General features: G+C 39.7%; 1 protein-coding gene across 2 annotated transcripts; it reads right to left on the reverse strand.

The window, feature by feature from the left end:
* Positions 1 to 565: 565 nt before the first annotated feature.
* Positions 566 to 22,596, reverse strand: LOC115412739 (basic leucine zipper and W2 domain-containing protein 1-A-like). 2 transcript variants are annotated; one of them, XM_030125382.1, is made up of 12 exons: positions 22,440 to 22,596; positions 21,787 to 21,858; positions 20,891 to 21,067; positions 20,575 to 20,669; positions 19,961 to 20,026; positions 19,675 to 19,810; positions 16,309 to 16,418; positions 15,915 to 16,085; positions 11,562 to 11,708; positions 11,140 to 11,278; positions 10,758 to 10,880; positions 566 to 1,253 (listed from the first exon to the last, which is right to left on the reverse strand). In XM_030125382.1, exons 1-12 carry the CDS (start codon positions 22,579 to 22,581, stop codon positions 1,222 to 1,224), a joined length of 1,410 nt encoding a protein of 469 aa, XP_029981242.1. In that variant the 5' UTR covers positions 22,582 to 22,596; the 3' UTR covers positions 566 to 1,221. The 2 variants fall into 2 exon arrangements, with proteins under 2 accessions (XP_029981242.1, XP_029981243.1); XM_030125383.1 differs by lacking the exon at positions 22,440 to 22,596 and adding an exon at positions 22,315 to 22,429 and having other exon boundaries at positions 21,787 to 21,860.
* Between the last annotated feature and the right edge of the window lie 555 nt (positions 22,597 to 23,151).

Genomic DNA, 23,151 nt, shown 5'->3' on the forward strand with positions numbered 1-23,151 from the left:
CGCACATGAACAAATGGTCTGTTGATCCGCTCGCGTCAGGCAGCAGAACCGACCCATGAAGATGGAAGAGCATAAACAGCACGTTGGCCTTCTGGATGGAAATATGAGGACAAGAAAAACAAGATGAAACAGTTGGATACAGCTGTTGAGTTGAAACTGTTGAATGTGTTTAATAAATACAATTAGTGCATATATATTTCCCTCTTCCTTGAGTGTTTGATGCAGAAAGAAATGAGATTAATATAGATTAAAAATGAATATTGAATAATAAAAGGGAAAAAACCCCGAATATTTAATTGTGACTAATCAAAATTAATCCACTGCAACCCTGTGATTAATTTGATATGAAGTTTTAATCGTTTGACAGCACTAGTTAGAACAAATTTTTAAGGAAATTTTGTAAACGTGAACATTTTCACAATGTAATTTTACTTTTTTCACTGTTCTTACTTTACTGGTCTGGCCCACCTGAGATCATATAGGACTGAATGTGGAACCAGAACTAAAATGAGTTTGACAGCCCTGGTCTAGACACAATATGTACCAAGTAACAAACAGGCAACCGTTTGGAAACCATTCATTTTCATTTATTAAAAATCCAAATTGCATGGTAAAGAAAATAAAAACCAGCATTGCTAGTATGGTTGTGTTAAACTTGAATAATTTTCGGTATATGACACTGCCATTATTGACATGGCACCGTTATAAATGGAGGGAGCAATTAAAAAGAAAAAAAAAGAAAGGAAAAGAAAAGAAAACCTGTAATTTCACATAAAACCAAGGATACAAAAGCAGGTTTGTCGTTCAGAGGACTAAGAAATCAGTGCCACCCAGAAAGAACTCTGGTAAACAACATTTGTGCGACTAAATACAATAATTGTGGGAACAGAAATTAAGGAGAACAATCTCTGAGAAAAAAAAAAAAAAAGCCCTCTCTGATACATGAAAGGGGTTTCAATCTATGAAGCTAAATGTGGCACAGTGTCCAGCTCCTGAAGGAGTACAAAGAAGAGTACAAGTATCGATTCAAAGAGGAAAAAAAAAACACATATCTAGAATAAAATCAATAGTAAAGCCCTTACAAGTAGAACTAGACATGAGGAGGTAGAGTAGAAAGGAAAAAGGAATCTGACAGGCCTCTGTAACAAACCCTTGTACTGCATTTTGGTGCTATGTTAATGTGAAAAGGACTAAATTGAAATGACAGTCGGCTACAGGTCCTCAGTCTGCCTCCTCTTCCTCCGACTCGGATTCTGAAAGGAGAAGAAGGAATCAACAGGATGCGCAAACGTGTACAAATGCAACTGTTACTACAGTCGTGGGAACAATTCTGAGACCACCCCTTGTTTTCTTCAGTTTCTTGTTCATTTTAATGCCTGGTCCAACTAAAGGTCCATTTGTTTGGACAAATATAATGATAACAATAAAAATAGCGCATAGTAGTTTAATTTCAGAGCCGATATCTATCCATTCAACATGGTTTTCTTGATGATAACCAAAATCACTTTGGTTCTTTACCCATATCATGATTTATATTGCCCCCCCTCCTTATTTATTTAGTTTATTTTTTTTGTTTTGTTCCATGTTTAGTGGTAGTTTCTATGTATGTATGTGGGAATGGTGGGAGGGAGGGGATTCAGTTGGTTAAACTAAGAAAAACAATTCAAGACACTGTATCTAATATGCATCATATATTGTTTTTCCTTTCTTGAATTAAAAAAAAAAAAAATCACTTCAGTTCTTCCACCAATACCTATGACACTGTACCGACAAAAACTGCTTTTAGACATTCCATGTTTTCTTTTCTGTCTGTTTTAGTCACATGATACACACAGGAGTTAGGACTGGATTGCATAACCATTTATTTTTGATGACTTCTGATGGTCTAGTAATTTTTTCCACAAGTGTATATGGACAAAAGTCTGTGTTTCTTTTGTAACAGGGGTCTGGGATACAAAACAATAATGGCTGTCAGAATGTAGTTTTATATTATGGGATTAATATCATTGCATTGGTTAGTTTTGGGGCGTTACAGTGGGGTTAGCCTTGTTGTTGGCAGACAAAACACCTATGGAAAAATATGCTTCTATGTCAAGTATTTAAGTATAGTATGTGGTGGAAAAATTTACTTTTTATATTTTATACTCTTTATATTTTATACTGTTAGTACATCTTCTTTTAATGCTGAGTCATTATTCATTATGTGTGATGTTTACCACTCTGTAACACCCCCAACCCAGGAACGGAGTTCTTGCCTTGAGTTAAAACCCAAACACCTAAATGTCTGAATGTGTAGATAGAGAATGGCGCCTGCACTCCAGATTGGATCCAAGCAAGGTTAGAGTGGAGAGGTCATCATGACCTCTTCACGGAGCAGAGAAGGAGTAGTATGGGGTGGTACGATGTACGTAAGGAATGACATCATAGTTTGAGGGGGTTGGATTTGGTTCTATATAATCTTTAGTTTTCTCTTGTTTAGGCAGACTTCACTTACAGAGTTTCTCTGTGACTGACTTCTCAATAAATGCATTTATTTATTTTAACTGTAACTTTCTCTCCTCCTCTTTGTGTGTGGGTTATCAGTTGAACATTTCCATAACAAATTGGCGTTGTCGGCAGGGTTCCATGTGTGCTGTCGAGCGGGGAACGGAGGTTGGTGGACTGATCATCCTACGGGCCAAAAAGCGGCTGTAGCCCCGTGGTAAAACGACACCGCAGACGGGGGACCGGCCCCGAGCCCCGCCCGTCTCACCACTGGAATCAGAACTGAGTTCAACGCCACACACGGTGAGAAAGTTACAGTTTGGGGTGTTGGGCCTTTTACTCTCTGTGTTCCAAACTCACGTCACTGGGTACGTCACTGAAACAATAGTGGCGTGCGATTCGGGTTTATATATATATTAAAAAAAAGAGAGAATAAAATAAAATAAAAAAATAAAAAAAAAAATAATAATAAATAAAAAAATAAGAATAAGTATATATATATATATATATATATATATATACATATATATAGACCTGAGTCGGGTTGCCATTGTATGCAAATACAATAGAGTACAGGCGTTTTTGTGAGATTTTTTTGCCTTCAACCAAAAAGAAAATCGTATAAGGTTGCTAGTGTATGCAAATACAATAGAGTACAGGCGTTTTTGTGAGATTTTTTCGCCTTCAACCAAAAAGAAAATCGTATAAGGTTGCTAGTGTATGCAAATGCAATAGAGTACAGGCGTTTTTGGGAGATTTTTTCGCCTGCCTTCAACCAAAAAGAAAAATCGTATAAGGTTGCTACTGTATGTAAATACAGTAGAGTAAAGTTTATAACAAACTTGAAAGCGTTTTAGATGATTTTTTCGCTGACAACTGAAAAGAAAAATCAGGGTTTTTTAGTATTTTGTTCGCCAAGGAACAAAAACCACTTAGAAGACGTTCTAAGTGTAAAAATGGGAAACCGGCCGGGGCACAGTGACGGGGGTGTGGACAGAGAGGCCCCTATTCCAAAACCCATGGGTAAAAAGAAAATATGGGGAAATTGTGCTTGAATGTGCTGATTATTGGGTAAACATGGGTATTTTTTCTAAAATGCCAACTTTGGGTGTGCAAAAACTGAATGAGTTAAAGGGAGGCAAAGAGAGAGAAAAAAAACAAGGTCAGGGAATTTAAACAATAGGAAACTTGTAACAAATGTTTTGAGATGTGGTGAATGAAGCAAAAACAAACTGAGGCATGTGTAACCGTAGATGACACCATCTAGCTGTGTTTTTTTCCCTTTATGCCTAATTTGTTAGAATATTTAAACCACTTCTTTTCATTCATAACTTTATACTTCCCTTGTATTTTTGTGCGACGTCTGTGCTACGTCTGTAAGATCTGGTAAATTATGCTGCTGGTTATAAAAACAGATATAAAACAGATTATACAGATGAAACAGTTATATTTTCGATTGTCAAGGAGCTTGAGCTCCGCCACTTTACCATATACCATAGGCCCCCCCCCTTGTGTTTCTGTGCAGGCAGCGAAGTTGGTGTCCGGGTCTGGACGCCTGCCCACAAAGACGCCGCGAGAACCCGCCCCCCCTCCCGGAACACTCAGCCGTAATTCCAGAACCGGCCAAACGTCAACGGGCCCCAGCAGGCCCCCCAGGTCTGCTGACCCCCGGCCTTCTCCACCACCGGAGCCAGACTCCACACAACCCGACTCCACCCCCACTGCTGATGCTGCAGGCAGGGGGGAGGACTGACTTCTGGCACAGCTGCACAAATGCCCATGGTGGAAGTCAGCGGACCAGCCGGTCCTGTTGTGGTGTTCAGGGCATGGACATTCACTGAAACATCTACCTGATCCATCCGAGGGACTTTCTGCACTGAACACAGACCCACTGGGTCCGAACTCAGGCGGCTTCTGGCTGCACAGATGACCCCTAACCTCTGCCGGACGTTTTTCCCACCTGAGGCTGTCTGTCTGCATGGACAAACCTGAAACAGGCCTGATGAGACAGTGGAAGATTCCAGACGCAGGGCAGGGGTCACTTTCATCAGACACTCCGGACTGGTCCGCCCGACCCCCCCCCCCGGGGAACAGCGTGGGCGGGGACCGGAGAACACTGGAGGCCCACCTACACCCGGAAAGGGGTGGTCCGACATGTGGAGGGGTGGGCCACCTCTGTGGCCAACCAGGACATGGGAAAAGGGACTGCCCACAGAGAAGGCGGGGCGGAGACAGCCACGTGGAGGGAACGGGGCAGGGGATTGGCTCGCGGCCCTGGAGGGCGGGTCTCCAGACACGGATTCCACACCCACTACAGCTTCTGCTGCACTGCCCAAGGGAGGAGGAGGTGACACACACACACACACACACACACACACACACACACACGCTCAGCTGTGTACTGACTCCTATCAGAAGCTCCCTGTGGTTGATCTTACTATAAGCAGGTTTAAGTTATTGTTTTTAGTAGATAGTGGAGCTACATACTCTGTGATCAGACATGTAGACTTAACACCTACACTAAAGTTGAGTGGAAAAACTATTATTTCTGTGTCGGCTGGTGGTAAACAGGACAGAGAGAGCTTTACTGTTCCGTTGACATGTGTTTCACAAGAATGTACTTTCTAACATTCTTTTTTTTACTCGCACCCGTCTGTCCCATTAATTTGTGTGGGCGGGATTTGATGTGCAAATTGGGGGTAAAACTTGAATCGGGTCCAGAGGGGTTAACGATAACTCAACAAAACACAGTCGCAGGCACAGATCTCCACTCACATTGTGTGTACGCACACACAATGGTTAGGTATGCTGCTGGGTTACCAGATTCTGTATACCACTGGAAAGTCTGTTCCCCCCAAATTACAGAAAAATGGGTCGAGCTAAGTGACAGCAGACTTCAGCCTGGCGCTTATGTCTCACCCCCAAATGATTTATAGTGTGCTTCTCATTTCAGTCCTGGAGGCCCTGACCCCACATATGAGGAAAAGTTTTTTCACACAGTCTGATAAGCTCACAACTGGTTACATGTTTTGGGATTCATATTTTTTTGGGCATTGTCTGTGTCACTGACTGATAATCAACATTCTTTTTACAGGCTTGGTGCTGCACCACGCATGTTGCTCTTTCCAAACCATGCCATGCAGATTGGAAAGACGTGGGCCCGTTTGTGGAAAAGGCCTTGCAGGTGTCAGATTTGTGTCCCACCTCTGACCCGGCCATCATGTTCGCTCCCCGACTGGGGGTATACAGACAGAGCATGATATCAGTGTTTCACTGTCAGAAAACTGTACAGTTGTTAAATGATGAAGCGCTCACCTGTATGTCTACATCTCCCACAGGCCTCTCACCCGTCTCCGTGCCACCCGAACTGGCTGATATCCCACCTGGTGTCTGGGCTACTGGTCCACATGATGTGGGTCTCGTCCGAAACTGCCCACTGGTCATCATTACCCCGCGATCTGATTACAGGCCATGTCAAAAACAGTCCGAGTTCTAAGCTTATTTGAATGTGGGAATTATAGTTCCATGTCCTGATTCACCGGTCAGGACCCCAATTTTTCCTGTGGAAAAAAGTGCGAACCCTCCTGACCCAGACACATGGAGGTTTATTCAAGACCTACAGGCGGTAAACAAAGCCGTGGTTCCACGCATACCCACGGTCCCAAATCCACACACGATTTTATCACAAATTCCGCCGTCTGCATCTCACTTTTCTGTCATTGACCTTTCGAACGCGTTCACATCTGTTCCCGTGCATGCAGATGGCCAATATTGGTTCGCGTTTCAGTTCAGAAACAAAATGTACACATGGACGCGCATGTCTCAGGGGTATTGCGAGGCCCCAACCATTTACAATTCGATTTTGGCCAACTCGCTGTCCCACCTTGACCTCCCACCAGGTGTTGCTCCTTTACAGTATGTTGATGACCTTCTCCTTTGTTGTCCTTCACAGGCTTGTGTCTTTTGTTTCACTTGAGGCAGCTGATGGACGACCTTGTCGGCCCAAACATTTCTTCCCCTGGTTTGCTAAGCTGACACATGGCGTAGATCATGTGTCTAAGGGAGGAATGTTAGATAAATGTTTTCCTGCAAAGCATGCAGACAGCTCTGCAGTGGCTAAAGCTTTGGTAACTGAAATTTTGTTTTGTTTTGTTGGGGGATCCCAAAGAGGATCTCATTAGACGATGGGTCCCACTTTGTGAACACAGCACTAACTGAGTTAGGGGAAATACTAGGTTTTGACCTCAAAACACACTGTGCATACCATCCACAATCAGGGGGGGCTATTGAAAGGGAAAATAGCTCCCTAAAATCAAAACTGGCTAAATGTTGTGAGGAAACAGGCCTTAACTGGGTCAAGGCCCTACCTCTGGTTCTCATGCAAATGAGAATGAGACGTAGGAGTCGAAGTGGGCTGAGTCCTTTTGAGATTATGTTTGGGAGACCCCATATACAGGTCTCCAGGCCCCCAACCAACCGGGTTGACATCATTGTTGGAGCATGACATGTTGTCTTAGTGTAGGAAACTCTCCTCTGAACTATCTCAAGTACAGGTACTGGTGAAATCAGCACTACCGGTTCCTGCAGAGGGGCTGCTTCATCCGCTGCAGCCGGGGGATTGGATCCTGGTTCGGGACTTCAGACGAAAGCACTGGAAACAGCGCAGGTGGCGAGGCCCTTTCCAGGTGCTCCTGACGACGCACACAGTGGTCAAGGTTGCTGAACGTGCCATGTGGATCCATGCGATCCACTGTAAGCGGTTTCTGGGAGAACCGCCAACTGCTGCAGCCGAGGACGGGCCGGAGCATCGATCGACAGCGTAGACTGGACGACTGGACACCGGAGCTGGACACAGCTGTATCACGCACCTACACTCACAAGACTCACTGGTTGAAACCTAGCGGTGGTAACGACCCCAGTGACGTCTCATATACACTTATCCTTTGCCTGGTCACTGGCGAGTGACTGAAGACCCCCTGCCCCACACATACACTGATTCGACGACGATGGAGGTGATCAAAGGGTCAGCTGTCATCTGCATCACCCTCCTGTGCCTGTACATGTGGTACATGGACACATTCTATCAGGTATCTGATCCTTCACCACCGCATCACATTCCTGTTTGCGCCCTGGTCTGTCGGAGGACAGCTAGGGTCATAGGAGCTTCGGGGACGTCACGGACGTGACCTCCACCTCATTGATCACCACGACTAGCGATAACACATGGTGGCGAGTGACACGTGATCTGACACGACGTGTCACTAATCAGTCATGCTATGTGTGTAGTTTGATGCCACACAGCTCACATGAAGATACTCTGTTCGCTCCTTATCCTCTCTCGATCAATCACACACTATTGACAATGATAAAATGGACAGTGGCCGTCTGTCACGGCGTACCCCTGGCTGGGGTTGAGACCCAACGTGACCTTCCTTCAGGAATCCAAGAAATTTCTCTAGAGACACTAATATTACTATGGTACAGAAAAATGTTGGTTTTCGGCTCAGAGATCTGTCTAATCTTTTTTTCACTCCACAGTTTTGCTTCCATTCCCCAGTCACAGAACACACACGTTATAATTTGGGACACACATCTGGGTGTAACATTACTCTCAAGGTAGCATGCGAAAAAAGGGCTGATAAATTTACTTTTCTCCAGTTATAGTCCTTTACAATCTCACGGCATTACTAGGTACACCATCCCCACTGACACATTATGATGCTAAGACCTCATATTTTTATTTTATTTTATTTTATTTTATTTTTAATGTCATATAATGCCACCGTAGCTCTAACTCCTTCTGATTATGGGTATGGCTGTCCTACAGATATGGTGTGGACGTGTGGTCAACACTCTTATTTGTATTTCCCAGCATGATGGGCAGGTACATGTCACCTCTCTTATTTGGTTCCAGCTACCTCCAAATTGACCATCAGCCCAGTTATGTCACCGCCTCACACCCGTGTAAAACGGGATCAGATTTCAGGTGGCCATAAGTTTGTAATCAGTATTATTCCCATGTACGGCCCTGATTGTTTAGCTTGGTACATAGAAGAACTTTCTGTGGAGCTAGAGAATCTCACTGCGTCTGTTGAACAGGGGTTTAATGACCAGTGAGATGAAAGCTCTCCGCACTGTCGCATTACAGAATAGGGCAGCTTTAGATCTCCTATTGGCTGAAAAGGGAGGTGTCTGTCATCTTATTGGCGACCAGTGTTGTACCTATGTACCTGATGTTTCCACAATCAGTTTGATCACCCTAGACAAGTCCTACATGAGGAAAACACTGCATACACTACAACAGGCTGGGATTTTTGGGGCTGGCTGCTGTCTGGGGGATGGAAGGCAATGTTGATGAAAATTATTGCTGTGATTTTTGGTGTGTTTGTATTACTCCTCGGATTATCCTGTTGCATCATTCCAATAATACGTTCAATGATTAGCAGTGTGATTGGTACTTTTAGTATGGTATAGCATGAAGTGATTGATGATGATGATGATAATTATGATTTTGATGACTTAGATGATCTTGATGATGATTTGATGGTGTATGAAGAAAGCAACGTGTAATCCTGTCAAATGAACAAAAATTGTGAAGCTGGAAATTACTGTTCTGATGTCCAAAAGCAGATAGATCATGGGTGGATGTTTATAGTATTTTTTTTCATAGTATTTTGCTATTTGTCCTCCAATGTCAAACCTGATCTAAAAAGAAAAAAGACACAAAGTCTGGAAATTTGGCTACATATAATTTATCTGGAGAATATCTGGAGAAATATGGCTTAATTAGGTTGTCTTTGGGTTGATAATCATTTATAATCATTTATTGATACTCGTACGTAAATTTTATGTTTTTGCATGATTGATTCGGTTGAATAATCAAAAGGGAGGAAATGTGGTGGAAAAATTTACTTTTTATATTTTATACTCTTTATATTTTATACTGTTAGTACATCTTCTTTTAATGCTGAGTCATTATTCATTATGTGTGATGTTTACCACTCTGTAACACCCCCAACCCAGGAACGGAGTTCTTGCCTTGAGTTAAAACCCAAACACCTAAATGTCTGAATGTGTAGATAGAGAATGGCGCCTGCACTCCAGATTGGATCCAAGCAAGGTTAGAGTGGAGAGGTCATCATGACCTCTTCACGGAGCAGAGAAGGAGTAGTATGGGGTGGTACGATGTACGTAAGGAATGACATCATAGTTTGAGGGGGTTGGATTTGGTTCTATATAATCTTTAGTTTTCTCTTGTTTAGGCAGACTTCACTTACAGAGTTTCTCTGTGACTGACTTCTCAATAAATGCATTTATTTATTTTAACTGTAACTTTCTCTCCTCCTCTTTGTGTGTGGGTTATCAGTTGAACATTTCCATAACAAGTATTAATTTATTCCAATTGTAATTTTATATCCCTAATATTTGGAGCCAATATTCACTTTTAAAGCCTTTGAAAAGGTTTGTTTAGCATCTTTGTGTTATTTATGCAATAAATTATGTACATTTTTCAATTTGGATTTTATATTCCCATAACATAAAATTATATCCGGACATTAGTCATTGGATGAAGGAAAACCAAGCCTGTGACCATCAGTAGATCATCCTCACTGTGTTGTTCTGTGTGTTTTTAGGATGTTTTGCATTTCTGTCTACTGTCTTTTTATGATGTCTTTTACTATATTTTGCCTTTTTGTCAACTGTCTTTCTTGTCACCTGCTGAGGGACTACAGATGGAAATTAGCACTGCGGCTACAATCTGGCATATTTACAGCTGCAATTGTTGTAGATGTTCATTAATATGCACTGTCCCTATTAAATAAATAAAATAAATAAATAAAATAAAATAAATATTTTTGGTCCTTTTGTGTTGATGTAGTGGGTTAAAGTGAAAAAATAATAGACAGATGAGATAGATGAAGTTGTGCTGAAAAAAAAAAAAAGATCCCAAACATGGCTCTAGTAAACATTTCTTTGTATAGCATATAAAGGCAAAATCAATAGTACTGAAAAATGGCCAAAATAGGCTCAGAGCCCTAACGGTTAAACCAAACTAATCAATGCTATTTATCCCATAACGTAAAACTATATCCTGACATTAGTTTGTTTTGTATCCCAGACCCCTGTTAGAAAAGAAGCACCTGAATTCAACATGTCCACATACTTTTGTCCATATAGTGGATGCAGATATAAGACAGAAAGCGAGGGGCATAAGTATGCACACTTTTATCTGGTCTACTGCCCTTCGATGCCAAACAGCGGGGCGAGGTTACCTTCTTCTGCATTCTTCAGCCATTCAACAAACTTCTTCATCTGTTCAAGGAAAACGCTCTTTCCTTTGGCTAGATGAGCTTCGTTGTACCACTTGAGAATCGCCTCTTCACTCAAGACGTCCGCTAAGTAGAGAACAGGAAGATAGAAAGAGGAAAAAGGAAAAAAAAGAGGAAAATATCAATATTATGCCAAAAGCACAGATGTATCAGCAGGTGCTTGAAAAACTAGTGTCGCCAAGCAGGTTGACAACATCAATCAAGACAAACTTTTGGCTATAATCTCCGGCCATCTGGCATTAGTCTCTCATGGCTCTGTGGTTTCACAAATGTGTAGACAGGGAGGAGAAAAAAAAAAAAGGAGCCCTATGGACACATAACTTACCTTTGTAGAGCAGTACAACGATTTTCTGAAAGGCCTTCATGAAGTGGATGTTGTCGTAACAATATTCCTGGATTTTCAGCAGAAGTGTAAGTTCAGAGAGTCCTTGTGAAGTAAAAGCTTTCAACAAAGGGCTGTATTGCTGAAAGTGCATAAGAGGGGATATTAAAGTTAGATTCACAGGTCTGAGTTGCACAGAGTTTGAAGGTTTCTGAGTGTTGCAGAATAGACATCGTTTTAGATTTTCTTATATTGCGTCTAACTTTGCGGGGGAAATGGCTCGGGGTTTGTAAATCGATTATCTTTGCTAAGTTCAAAGCCTGCAGCTGCCTAGATTTTACTACATATTTCCAGGTGTGATTTACAGCCACGTCCACACACGTCTTTAGATCTCAGAGTATCCGCGGAAGAGGCCAGCCGGTCACCTTTAAATGCTTGATGGCTTGCTCCGTGACCAGCTCCTCCTTCTTGTTCCACTCCACGGAGCTCATCACGCTGGACCAGATTAGTCCGATCATCGTCTGCTCGGAGATGTTGTTCTTCTTGATTTCTTCTCGAGCGTAGGCAATAATCTGGAAAGGGCCGAACCCGGAAAAGGAACACGCATTACTGGAGAAAATCAGGCGAACCGCAGCAGGCATATGTTATGCTTATCAAAACCCTGCAGAAGTGTGAGCTATGACAACCTGAACAGAATACTGAGGCTTGTGGGGGCAGACGATACGTTTGGGTTAATGCCCATCATACGCCGGGAGACTTCGAACAGACTCACACTTAAAGACAAAGCGTCACTTAGTCACGGACTGGAAGATTTTGCAAAGACTTTGAATCTTCCAGGGTCATTAATTACACCTGCAGACGTACACTCTGCATTTATTTAGAAATACTTCCATTTCATATCTACAGTCTTTACCTTTTACAGTTATCTTGTGCAATAATCCTCTGTTCTTATGATAACAATGCACTTTTTTATAGACTTCGCTAATACCCATAAGTATGCACACTGTTAATAATGGAAATATTCTGTCTATTCATATTTTATTCTCCCTTCAGTTCCATTTTTATTTTAAATTCTATTTTCTTCCATCTGTCATATCTGCTGCTGTTTGGTTCGATTTTGCACCTCCTCACCTCATAACCCACACTGTATTGAACTACTGCTGCTACTATAAATAGACTGACATTTACACTTTATATTCTGCAATAGTTTATTCTTTACACTGCATTTTATTCTAAACTGTAAAGCACTTTGTGATTTTATCTGTGAAAAGTGCTATATAAATAAAGTTTGCTTACTCACTTACTTATTACCCTGCCCCCCAAAGGGGAGGCAAGGGGTATTGTTTTTGGTTCGGGTTTGTTTGTTTTAACACTTTAGCAGAAAAACTACCGGTTGAATTCATACCAAATTGGGTTTATAAATTGCCAGTGACCCAGAATAGATGTCATTACACTTTGGGAAAGGTAGGTCAAAGTTCACATTTTTTGTGATTTTTTTTTTTTTTTTTTAATCTGCTCCTTTACTTATAATCTGTGAGGGGTGGGGTTTGTTGTGTCTAGCACCACTTGTTTATACTTATTCTATTTTTACATCTTTTTTTAAATACAACAATACTATACTGTTTCTCACCTTGTTCAGTGAGAAACAGTATAGTATTTTAAAAAAGATGCAAAAATAGAATAAGTATAAACATGTGGTGCCAGGCACAATAAACCCCGCCCTGTAAATGGGAAGATTTAAAAAAAAAACAACCCCAAAAAAATAAAGCACAAAAAATTTTAACTTTGACCTACCTTTCTCAAAGTGCAATGACATCTATTCTAGGTCACTGGCAGTTTATAAACCCTATTTAGTCTCTATGTTCTGCGCATCTAGTGAATTTACTTTTTGTAATTTTATATTCATTGTTTTTTTTTTATACATATTGTAGCACTAACTGGAGTAACACTCCTAACTGTATTGCATACACAATGACAATAAAGCCTTTTACAGGTATGAAAAGCTAAAAACAATATGGTCTGTGCTCTCAGAACATTCTACTAATGGTGGTTCAGAGTCAGAGCACAGTGAAAGGTAAAATAAAGTTTCAAAACACTGCCCCTCCTTTCTGGAACAATTCACCAAAGACCTGAAACTGTCAGAAGTTTTGACTTTGGGAGAATTTACGTCCATTTTAAAAGACTGAGAAAATAATTGCGGTGTTTGATGCTGTGTGGCTGCTATACAGAATTTTATTTATTCATTCATGTGCAGAGTTACAAAATGATCTAACTCAACTGTACTAGCGCTGGTCTGTCCCAAGATTAGTTCTGTAAGGTTTACATCTAAAATGTGGTTTCACTGCCGATCCAGCCTTTACGTGTATGTAACATATGGATTTATGGTATTTTTTTTTATTACCTCCACCAAGGAGGTTATGTTTTTGCCAGGGTTTGTTTGTTTGTTTGTTTGCCTGTTTGTTTGTTTGTTTGTCTGTCCGTTAGTGTGCAACATAACTCAAAAAGTTATGGACAGATTTGGATGAAATTTTCAGGGTTTGTTGGAAATGGGATAAGGAAGAAATGATTAAATTTTGGTGGTGATCGGGGGTGGGGGGGCCCACGGGGGGGGGGCCACTGATCAGCCTTGGCGGAGGTCTGCGCTCTCCGAGTGCTTCTAGTTGTGTATGTTTTGACCTTATCCTATAGACCTAGTTTTTGTGTCATTAATAAAGCTTGAATGAATGAATGAATACTCTCTGCCACATGACAGCTTCAAAGTTGGCACTGGAGTCATTTTTGCATTATTATTGTTGTTATTATTACTATTATGTTTGCATGTAGTGTTACAATGTCTCTGCTGCGAAGTAATATGTAATGTACTGCTACTATTACTCTACTAATCATGAAAAAGACAAGCCCATTATCTTTTTTTTTTTTTTTTTTTTTACAAGGTCTTTAGTTCAGGTCCTGGGACTGGCAGACAAATTGTTGCCCTTGAGCAAGGCACTTAACCCCCCACTGCTCCTCGTCTGCAGTGTGTGGTGTGTTCCTGCATGTTCAGATAGTGACGGGCTAAATGCAGCGACAGCAGCGCCACTAGGGCCAGATTCCTTGTGACGCGTGTTTGTTTTTTGAGTGAGATTAACCTTAATCTCCACATAACTAGAAATGTGATCATCAGATTTGAGATTAATGGATGCAGTTCAGTTTAATCCATATTCATTTGAAGTTTGGGCTCTTCAATCCAAATTTGCAAAGCAGAAAATCCAGAAGATGTAATGAGGTATGTGCAGTCTATGACCAACAGTCCTATCTGTAGGTGGTGTTACAACTACTGCAAAGAGGCAGAACAGTGTTTTTCAACCTTGGGGTCAGGGTTGCCTGGAATTCAAATGGGGTCGCCTGAAATTTCTATTAACTGATAAAAAAAAACCCAAAACAAACAAAAACAACTTCCTAATAAAAAATCTATGGTAAATTGACAGAGACAATCTCAATCCACAGCAAACAAACTTTGAGTCTGAAACTGAAGCACCGTGGTTCTGTTTATCTGTCAAATGTTCATTGTGGTCAGTTTCAGATGCTGCAGCTCTTTCATAATTCATAGTTTGTGTTCTTGTTTGTTCAGTATTAATTGTCAGCCTTGTAAATCCAAGCTGGACTGACTGTACATATTCTGACCAAGGAAAATTAAATGCTTCCTTTGTGCAGTAATCTACACCTGGATTTACTGCCTCCATCCCCAATAATATACATTGTATAGACTAAATGTCCTCTAACATTAACCTTTATTTGAAACATAGTATAGCAAACTGTTACACGATCAAAAACAAATTGATTTTAGCAACAACAAAAAAAAGTCTCCATTTTGAATGTTTGGGTTCGCCAGAAATTTGTGATGTTAAAATGGGGTCAGGAGACAAAAAAAACGTTGAAGCCACTGAGGTACAAGAACAAAATGAAGCAAAATAGAGCAAACACTTAAGTCTGTTAGTAACTGACTACCTGTGGATTACTACTGCACAACAATAAAATCCCTTCTCAGGGTTAAATCAAACATCTGCGCCAGGAATTTAATTTATAACATTAGCCGTCTGATAAAGAAGCAACCCTCCTATTGGCTGCCGCCAGCGTATACGTGACTGTTTCATGAGTCAAAACTAAAAACTTGTGATAATGTTAAGCGGGTGAATTTGTTGGAGGTTAAGTTAAGAAAACGGAGATCGAGTTTTATGACCTCAGCTTCATAATAATAATAATAATAATAATAATAATAATAATAATAATAATAATAATAATAAGGATGATGATGACCCAAATCGAGTTTTATGACCTCGGTCTCATAATAATAATAATAATGATAATAATAATAATACAAAAAATACTGCTACTACTACTAATAATACAAATACTACTACTACTACTAATGACCCAGATCGAGTTTTATGACCTCAGCCTCAAAATAAAAATTAATAATAATGACCCAGATCGAGTTTTATGACCTCGGCCTCATAATAATAATAATAATAATAATAATAATAATAATAATAAAATTGCATTTATAAAGCACTTTTCGATAGAATCTCAAAGTGCTCTTGTCAAATCTCAGTGAAAATTGGTGTGTGACGTTGAAATCTCTTGTGAATTCATCTGGTGTACGAGGGGATCTAGTTCCTCAAGACAGAAGAGGTGGAGGTTAAGAAAGAAGTGTTGGTATGCGCTACACTTGAGAGAGAGAGAGAGAAAAAAAAAGTGAGTGAGTTAAAGTAAGAGGTGTTCAGATGAAGTGGGCTTACATCTCGGAGGGGATCTCCGCGTAACATCTGCTCCTGAAGCTCTTTCTGCAGCTCCTTGCGGGCACCTATAGACTGCTGGTTTCGAGCAAAGTCCGAAATCTCCTTGAGCCCCGCGTCTGTGAAGTACTTGGAGAAGTGTTCGCAACTGCGCTTGTTGGCAGGGAACAGCTCCTGGAAAAGTCACAGTCAAATAATGAGGCAGGGCCAGCCAGTTCAGGCCAACCCCGTTCTCAGCGCTAAATCCCATGATACCGCGCAACTCTGTTCAATGTTTACGTGCCACGTTTCACTTTCATTTAACAAACTTTATAACCTGAGAAAGTCGCCAAGTCAACAATGTCATCTATTGTACTAAAGTGTGCTTCCTTTGACAGGAGCCTGATTCTGCATTTACCATGAGCCTGTTGTCCATGCCAACCTTTCGGAGACTGGCAGCCACCGAGTTGATGTCCTTTTCGGAAAGCCAAGATTTGAAGAGTTTTACTGCAAAGCACGCCGAAACACCTGAACAAATGCAGAAAAATATGAGTCAGCTGTGGGGAACAGACCTGCCAGGATAAAGCGAGGTGTGAGTAATACGCTAGTAAACACGGCTCTGCAGGAAGTGATTAGGCAGGTTCCAACTGGAATAATGCCTCAAAGTATCTATAAGTCAACATAATTTAGTGTCATCATGTGAATATTAAAACAGGGAACGTGTACAGTGGTGTGTGCATGTTGACATTTAAAGGAAATACAAGAGAATGCCACAGGTCAGTGTTTCAAAATCAAACAGCAGCGCAATCCCACAATAATGAACCATTTGATCTCTGAGATTTAATGGTAAGAGAGTTTTCCAGAGCAATAACAAACAGTTTCCTGGTTGTAATGTAGACGATTAAAATGTTTTCAACCCCACCAAAGTAGAACAGTCACACGTTAGTAGGGCTGCATGACATTGGAAAAAAACTGACATTGCGATATTTTTTAACCCTGCGATATGAAAAACTACTCAGGAGGATGTAATAGCCGTGTGGTGCCAACGTAAATGGTCAAACTAATTAACTGCGTTTCCTCTCGTTGGGGCAAGAGGTGCATTAAGATACTGTCGACATAGAACACGTGTTTCAGTTTCATCCTTCTTGTAGCTGAAATAATTCCAGTTAACTGATGTTGCTTTTCTTTTCGGCACCAAGTCAATAAGTCGAGCGATAAGACTGTATAACTTTAAGTGGGAGGGGAGGTGGGAGGAGTAGCTGGGTGGGGGTGTATAGGAGGTGGAAGCTCAGGAACACTTCTCTTCTCTTCTCTTCTCTTCTCTTCTCTTCTCTTCTCTTCTCTTCTATTTCATTCTGTTATTTTCTATTCTGTTCCTTTCAATCTATTCTGTTCTGTTCCAATCTGTTCCGTCTATTCCATTCCATTCTGTTCTATTCTACTCTATTCTATTCCATTCTATTCTGTTTTATTCTATTCTATTCTGTTCAGTTCTATTCTGTTCAGTTCTATTCCATTCTGTTCCATTCCATTCTGTTATTTTCTATTCTGTTCTATTCTGTTCCTTTCAATCTATTCTGTTCTGTTCTATTCTGTTCTATTCTGTTCCATCTATTCCATTCCATTCCATTCCGTTCTGTTCTATTCTACTCTATTCTATTCTGTTTTATTCTATTCTATTCTATTCCGTTCAGTTCTATTCTGTTCAGTTCTATTCTATTTCATTCTGTTCCATTCCATTCTGTTATTTTCTATTCTGTTCTATTCCGTTCCTTTCAATCTATTCTGTTCTGTTCCATTCCATTCCATTCTGTTCTATTCTATTCCATTCCATTCTATTCCGTTCTATTCTATTCTATCTCATTCTGTTCCATTCCATTCTGTTATTTTCTATTCTGTTCTATTCCGTTCCTTTCAATCTATTCTGTTCTGTTCCATTCCATTCCATTCTGTTCTATTCCATTTCATTCTATTCCGTTCTATTCTATTCTATTTCATTCTGTTCCATTCCATTCTGTTCCATTCCATTCTGTTATTTTCTATTCTGTTCCATTCCGTTCCTTTCAATCTATTCTGTTCATTTTGTCTTTTAATTTTGCTTTCTTTTTAATCTAACTTATTCTTAGCTACTTACACTCTGCATTTATTTATTTATTTATTGTTGATGTGGTATGACTGTGTTTGTAGAGCAGTGACCACATTTTGTATTTTGAATTTCTCCTTGGGGATTAATAAAGTAAATCAATCTATCTATCTATCTATCTATCTATCTATCTATCTATCTATCTATCTATCTATCTATCTATCTATCTATGTCTTCGGTTTTTTTTAGTGATTTTCTCTTGTTCGTTGCTCACTTTTCATTGCTGTTACCAGCGACTCACTCCATGTGCAGGGGGCGTGGTCTGCTTCAGCTAAGTGATTAAGGACGATTGCGATTGGTGGACCGCTGCGCCCAGTGTGTGTCAGGTACCCAGGTTGAAATTAGATGACAACACGTTGAGTTCAATTGCCTCCTACATTGCAGGACCTGAGATGTAACTTGCGCGCACGTACATTGCGATGACGATGCTCAAACGATATATTGTGCAGCTCTACACATTAGTCAACATCATCATCAGCCGTTATGATGTGTTCAAGTGCATTTGACTCTCTTTGAATCACCCTCTTTGGTGACTTTTTGTGGGTGGTTTTCTAGGTCGGTTGAAAGGAGTTCTGTGTATTTATGACTTTTTAAAAAAAAAAAAAAAAAAAAAAAAAAGGTACTATATAAAGGTCTAGCGATCTCAAGGGTGTATCTGGGTTAAGTAAATCTGCTAGAGTTCCCATTGGGGTTGACAAGATAAATGTTAGAAGATGATCAAGAACATTTTATAAAGACACACTTTGAAAAGGATATTAAGAGGGACACCGAATATGAAACTATGTAAAAACTAGGGCTGGACACTATATGCAAGTTTATTCAGTTAATTTAGATGTTTCTTTATGAAAAGTGTCTGAATTGCAATGTTAAGTTTACTTTTCTGGACACCTTTCAAACTAAAAACAAAAAGCCACCCATTTTCTTTTTGTAATATGTGAATTGTGAATGTGTTATTCCAGTCATATGTCATAGTTTTAATAAAGTTAAGTTTTGTCTTCAGTTCATGCCGCCAGAAAACAATCGATTAAAGTCGTAAATCATCCAGAACATTGGGGGAAAAACAAAGCTCTGGTAAAAACTATTGACAATATTAAAAAACAAGATTTAGATTCATTGCAGTGAGATGATTCTCCCCTCACTGAGGATTAATCACTCTAACCAATTCTACCTGGGGCTGGGAGAAATTATTTTGTCTCCGTCACAATTTTAATCTTTTTTTTTTCCTGTTACAAGAGCCAAACAAAAACCATGAATCAAAAACAAATTTCCTTTCTAAACATTTGCACCATATATGTGCAATATCTGTAAACGACAGTAACACAATTCAGTGCTTGCCAGGTTGTTATTCTGTGTTCTTGTTGTAAAATAAAATATGTTTAAGTGAAATGATGCACTACTGTCAGGCAATGAACAGAGAAACAATCAAAAATTTATATTTTACAACACACAGAAAAAGACTGCATTCTGATTATGTTCTGCAAGAAAAGTCACAGAAAGAAGCACTTATCTAAATTTTGCGACTTTTGACAAGTTTCAGAAAGCCAAAACTCAAATAATCATACTAATTTGATATATTTCCAATTCTACTTACAGTATATAACACCATAACTATGCACATTTATAAAATGCAAAAATAGGCACCTTCTTTGACCAGGTTCTCATTGAAGAGGCTGCCAAGAATGGATGAAGAAATACTGCCGTTGGCCAGTAGAATTCCTGTTAACATGGCCAGCTTGTTGCGCTCAGACTCTGTGAAGCCCTTAAGAAACAGCAGCAGCTGCAAAACCCAATCACATAGACACATTACTGCAGGCTGAGCACAGAACGTATCCTTTTATCAACTGTAAGTTGCATTAAATAGTCATATCCAGACCAAACCTGGAGTTTTTCCTCTGTGTAAAGTTTTGAAGCACAAATACAAACATACCTTTTTAATTTCCTCCTCAAACCCCTTCTCCAAATATTTGTAACGTCTGATTAGCTTGTGAAACACCTAAAAGACACAGAGATGAGCTGTTATTTTTTTGTAACAACTCAATAAACAGATTTTTTTAAAAATTTATTTTCATTGTGCATCTCCAAAAGTACAATACAAAAAAAAGAAGAGAGAAATTCACATTTTATGATACAAGATTTTGTGACACACAAAGTACCCCCCCCCCCCCCCCCCAAGAACCCCTATACCAACCCAACCTGGATTTCAAAATGCAAAACCCACTAATAAAAACAAATGCACATATATAGATAAAAATGAATATTTTTTACATATATATACAGATATAATCAGGATAGTCACAGACAATTCTGTTGCACTCTTTCTTTAACCATAATGTAAACACCACCCCACAGACTGAGGGTTTTTGGACTGGCTGCATGCATCCGGGCCACTGACCTTCCCATCATAACTATATCTAGAAAATAATTGATCCATTGTTGCTGTGATAAATTATGAGGTGGCTGCCATCTCAATGCAAGCCTTTTCTTGGCTGCAGAATAAATAGATTTTTAACTTGCAGACAAGACAAAATAAATTCTATTCACCTGTGCATATGCCTGCATTGTCTCCATGTCCTCTTGTGCTTTGAAGAGACAGAACTCAGTGCAGGTCACGTCATCTGACAAGGTCCCACCTGGGGCTGAGAAACACATTTTAAATATGGGTCTCACATCACACTGTTGACAACTGCAGAAGTTTCATGAAATCCAGATGCAACTTTAAAATATGTTTTCCCTGGATGAGCATGGTGCCCCACTATAAATTGGACTGATCTAACCATAACCATACAGATTGCCACTCTAAAAATGGCCCTAATTCAAAACTACTTGAAAAATTTGTTTAAAAAAACCCTCCACTTACCCAGCATTCCACCAGCCACCAGGATGTCGAATAAGGTCTCAGCATAGCGTCTATAGTCAAGTTTGGCCCCAGAGGCATCAAGAAACTTGGCGACAGCTTCCAAATCAGGGCCAGTTTGGTTCAGACCTTGTACAATGCTCTCCTGAAACTGAGTAGGATCAAACCTCTCCTTTTCATCTGTAGGAGAGACAGAACAACAGGCCTTTTTCCACCAAAATACCAGGAACTTTTATTACCAGGAACTTTCTTATCTGAGTAAAAAAGTTCCTGGTAATCTGTGGGCTTTGTGGTTTCCATCACACCCAAAGTTCAGGGTAATTTAGTCAAATCAGGCTGACGATGTATGGGGCAGTGGCAAACGAAACTGCAGTACAGTTCATGTACATTTACAAACAAAGTTTTAGTACAATAAAATTACACAGTACTTTAAGTGGACTGTTTAACGTTTTGCTGTTTGTTGAATCACTTAATCCATCCTGAAAACATTTTAAATGACGTTAACCATCATTACATGTCCTTAATTTCTATTTAAAAATGGTAGAACATGTATTTTCAACTTCTCAGTCATTAAATTAAATCAGGTCTAACTTTAAGTGTGATGGATGGTCCCTTTTCAATTCTACTTTTTAATAGATATAGTCCAGGTTCATCCTTTAAGTCAAACAGATTTACTCTAATGCCTACATTTAACTCTACCGCATATTACTGTTAAAAGTCTGTCTGAATAGACATGCAAGACACTCAGACCCAGTCATTACTGATTCCTGTGTGTAAAAGCAACTGTAAATGTACCCCTTCTGTAACAGATGGACACATAATCAGCTGTTAAAAACGATGTAAACAGAGTAACCTCAAGTGTACTATGCAAGAACAGGCCAAGTCTTAAAACCTCTCACCTCTTTTCCGAGTTTTGAAACGCTGTCCCGTTAGCGTTGGCTTCTGCTGCTTTTGATTACTCATAAAAAACTCTCTAATTAAAAGAAAAACAAAGGTATCATTAGCTTATCAATCCGGCATGATAGTAATGATGATGTTTGTGCTAGCTGTTATGCTAATGTTAATACACGACAATTAAAAATAACACTTTAAATAACACAGCATGTTCTACTAAAGTCTGCTTTATAAACAGGTGTTTGGAGTTAATAAAGTGGGCATTAAAATAAGCAGTGTTATAAAAGTAAACGTCATACTTTAACAACAAAAGAGGCCATTTAAGCTAACTACATCCTAGTAATAGTGTTTTTAACAGTTGTACGTATGAGCTATAACATTAAATTTAATAATGTGTGTGTGGTTAGTATATTATCTTAACGAACTACACTAACTACGATGGTTAGCTAGATTAGTCCAAATTATTTGTAACAGTAGATTTAACAAAACGGAACAAAATGTGACATGTACCTTCGTTAAACCAACAGACCCACCTGTGTAGCTTTAAACTAGCGTCGACAGCAGTTTGTAGCTATCTTTTCAGCACTTCACGCTTGAATTGAACACGTTAGCGAACAGCTGGTAGTTTCACGAGAACAATAAAACAACGCGAACTTACCGAAATCTTTTATTGTAGCAAAAACAATCCGTGAAACTAGTGATCGCCTGTGGACTTCAGTACACGCAGTTCCAGGGAAGAGGAAATAGACAGTGCCAGTGACGAGGGCGCATGCGCAGAAGCGATAATATATTTGGGTCATTACACTTGTGTGGGGTGGGCGCACTTCACAAACTGTAAAAAAAAGCTAAAGAAAAATAAAAACAGACACAAAATAATGTCGCATTTGATAAAAATAAACCGAATCGTGTCATGTGGATACATTTATTTCCTGCCTGTTGCACACAGAAGTAAAAAATAATTCTACCTCTTCTTACAAACACCCCTACGCCTACGTTAAAGTTATTTTCTACAGCTAGCGGTACATGAATTAAAAAAATATTTCGGAGCTAACAAAAAACCTGTTCCCGGGCGCCAAAAACTGTGTTAAAACACTCTCTGGTGTTAAATAACTCACAGTAGGTATTTCTAAAGAGAAATTTAACAAGTCGTTGCTATGTAGAATTAAGACACAGGAGGGGGATATTGTTCTGTCGCGTGGAGTGGAGAAGCCGACACGGGACAAGGGGAAAACTTTAATGATGCGTTCCGGGTCAGCTCGTAAATCGTGAATATCATCACCGAAGCGTGTACAAGGCAAAAAAAAGTTTGGTTTACTTGAAGGAATATAGTCTTAACTTTTAAAATTAAAAGACATCATACATATAGTAAT

The sequence above is a fragment of the Sphaeramia orbicularis genome, chromosome 21, assembly GCF_902148855.1.
Source record: "Sphaeramia orbicularis chromosome 21, fSphaOr1.1, whole genome shotgun sequence".
NCBI classification, from domain to species: domain Eukaryota; kingdom Metazoa; phylum Chordata; class Actinopteri; order Kurtiformes; family Apogonidae; genus Sphaeramia; species Sphaeramia orbicularis.

What these genes read in the sequence shown, in the direction of transcription:
- LOC115412739 (XM_030125382.1), bottom strand. Translation starts at nt 22,581, where the DNA reads ATGACCCAAATATATTATCGCTTCTGCGCATGCGCCCTCGTCACTGGC. An exon ending in CAATGCAGGCATATGCACAG is followed by an intron (nt 20,027 to 20,574) that starts GTGAATAGAATT and finishes TGTGTCTTTTAG; the next exon opens with GTGTTTCACAAGCTAATCAG. An exon ending in TTGAGGAGGAAATTAAAAAG is followed by an intron (nt 19,811 to 19,960) that starts GTATGTTTGTAT and finishes TGGGTTTTGCAG; the next exon opens with CTGCTGCTGTTTCTTAAGGG.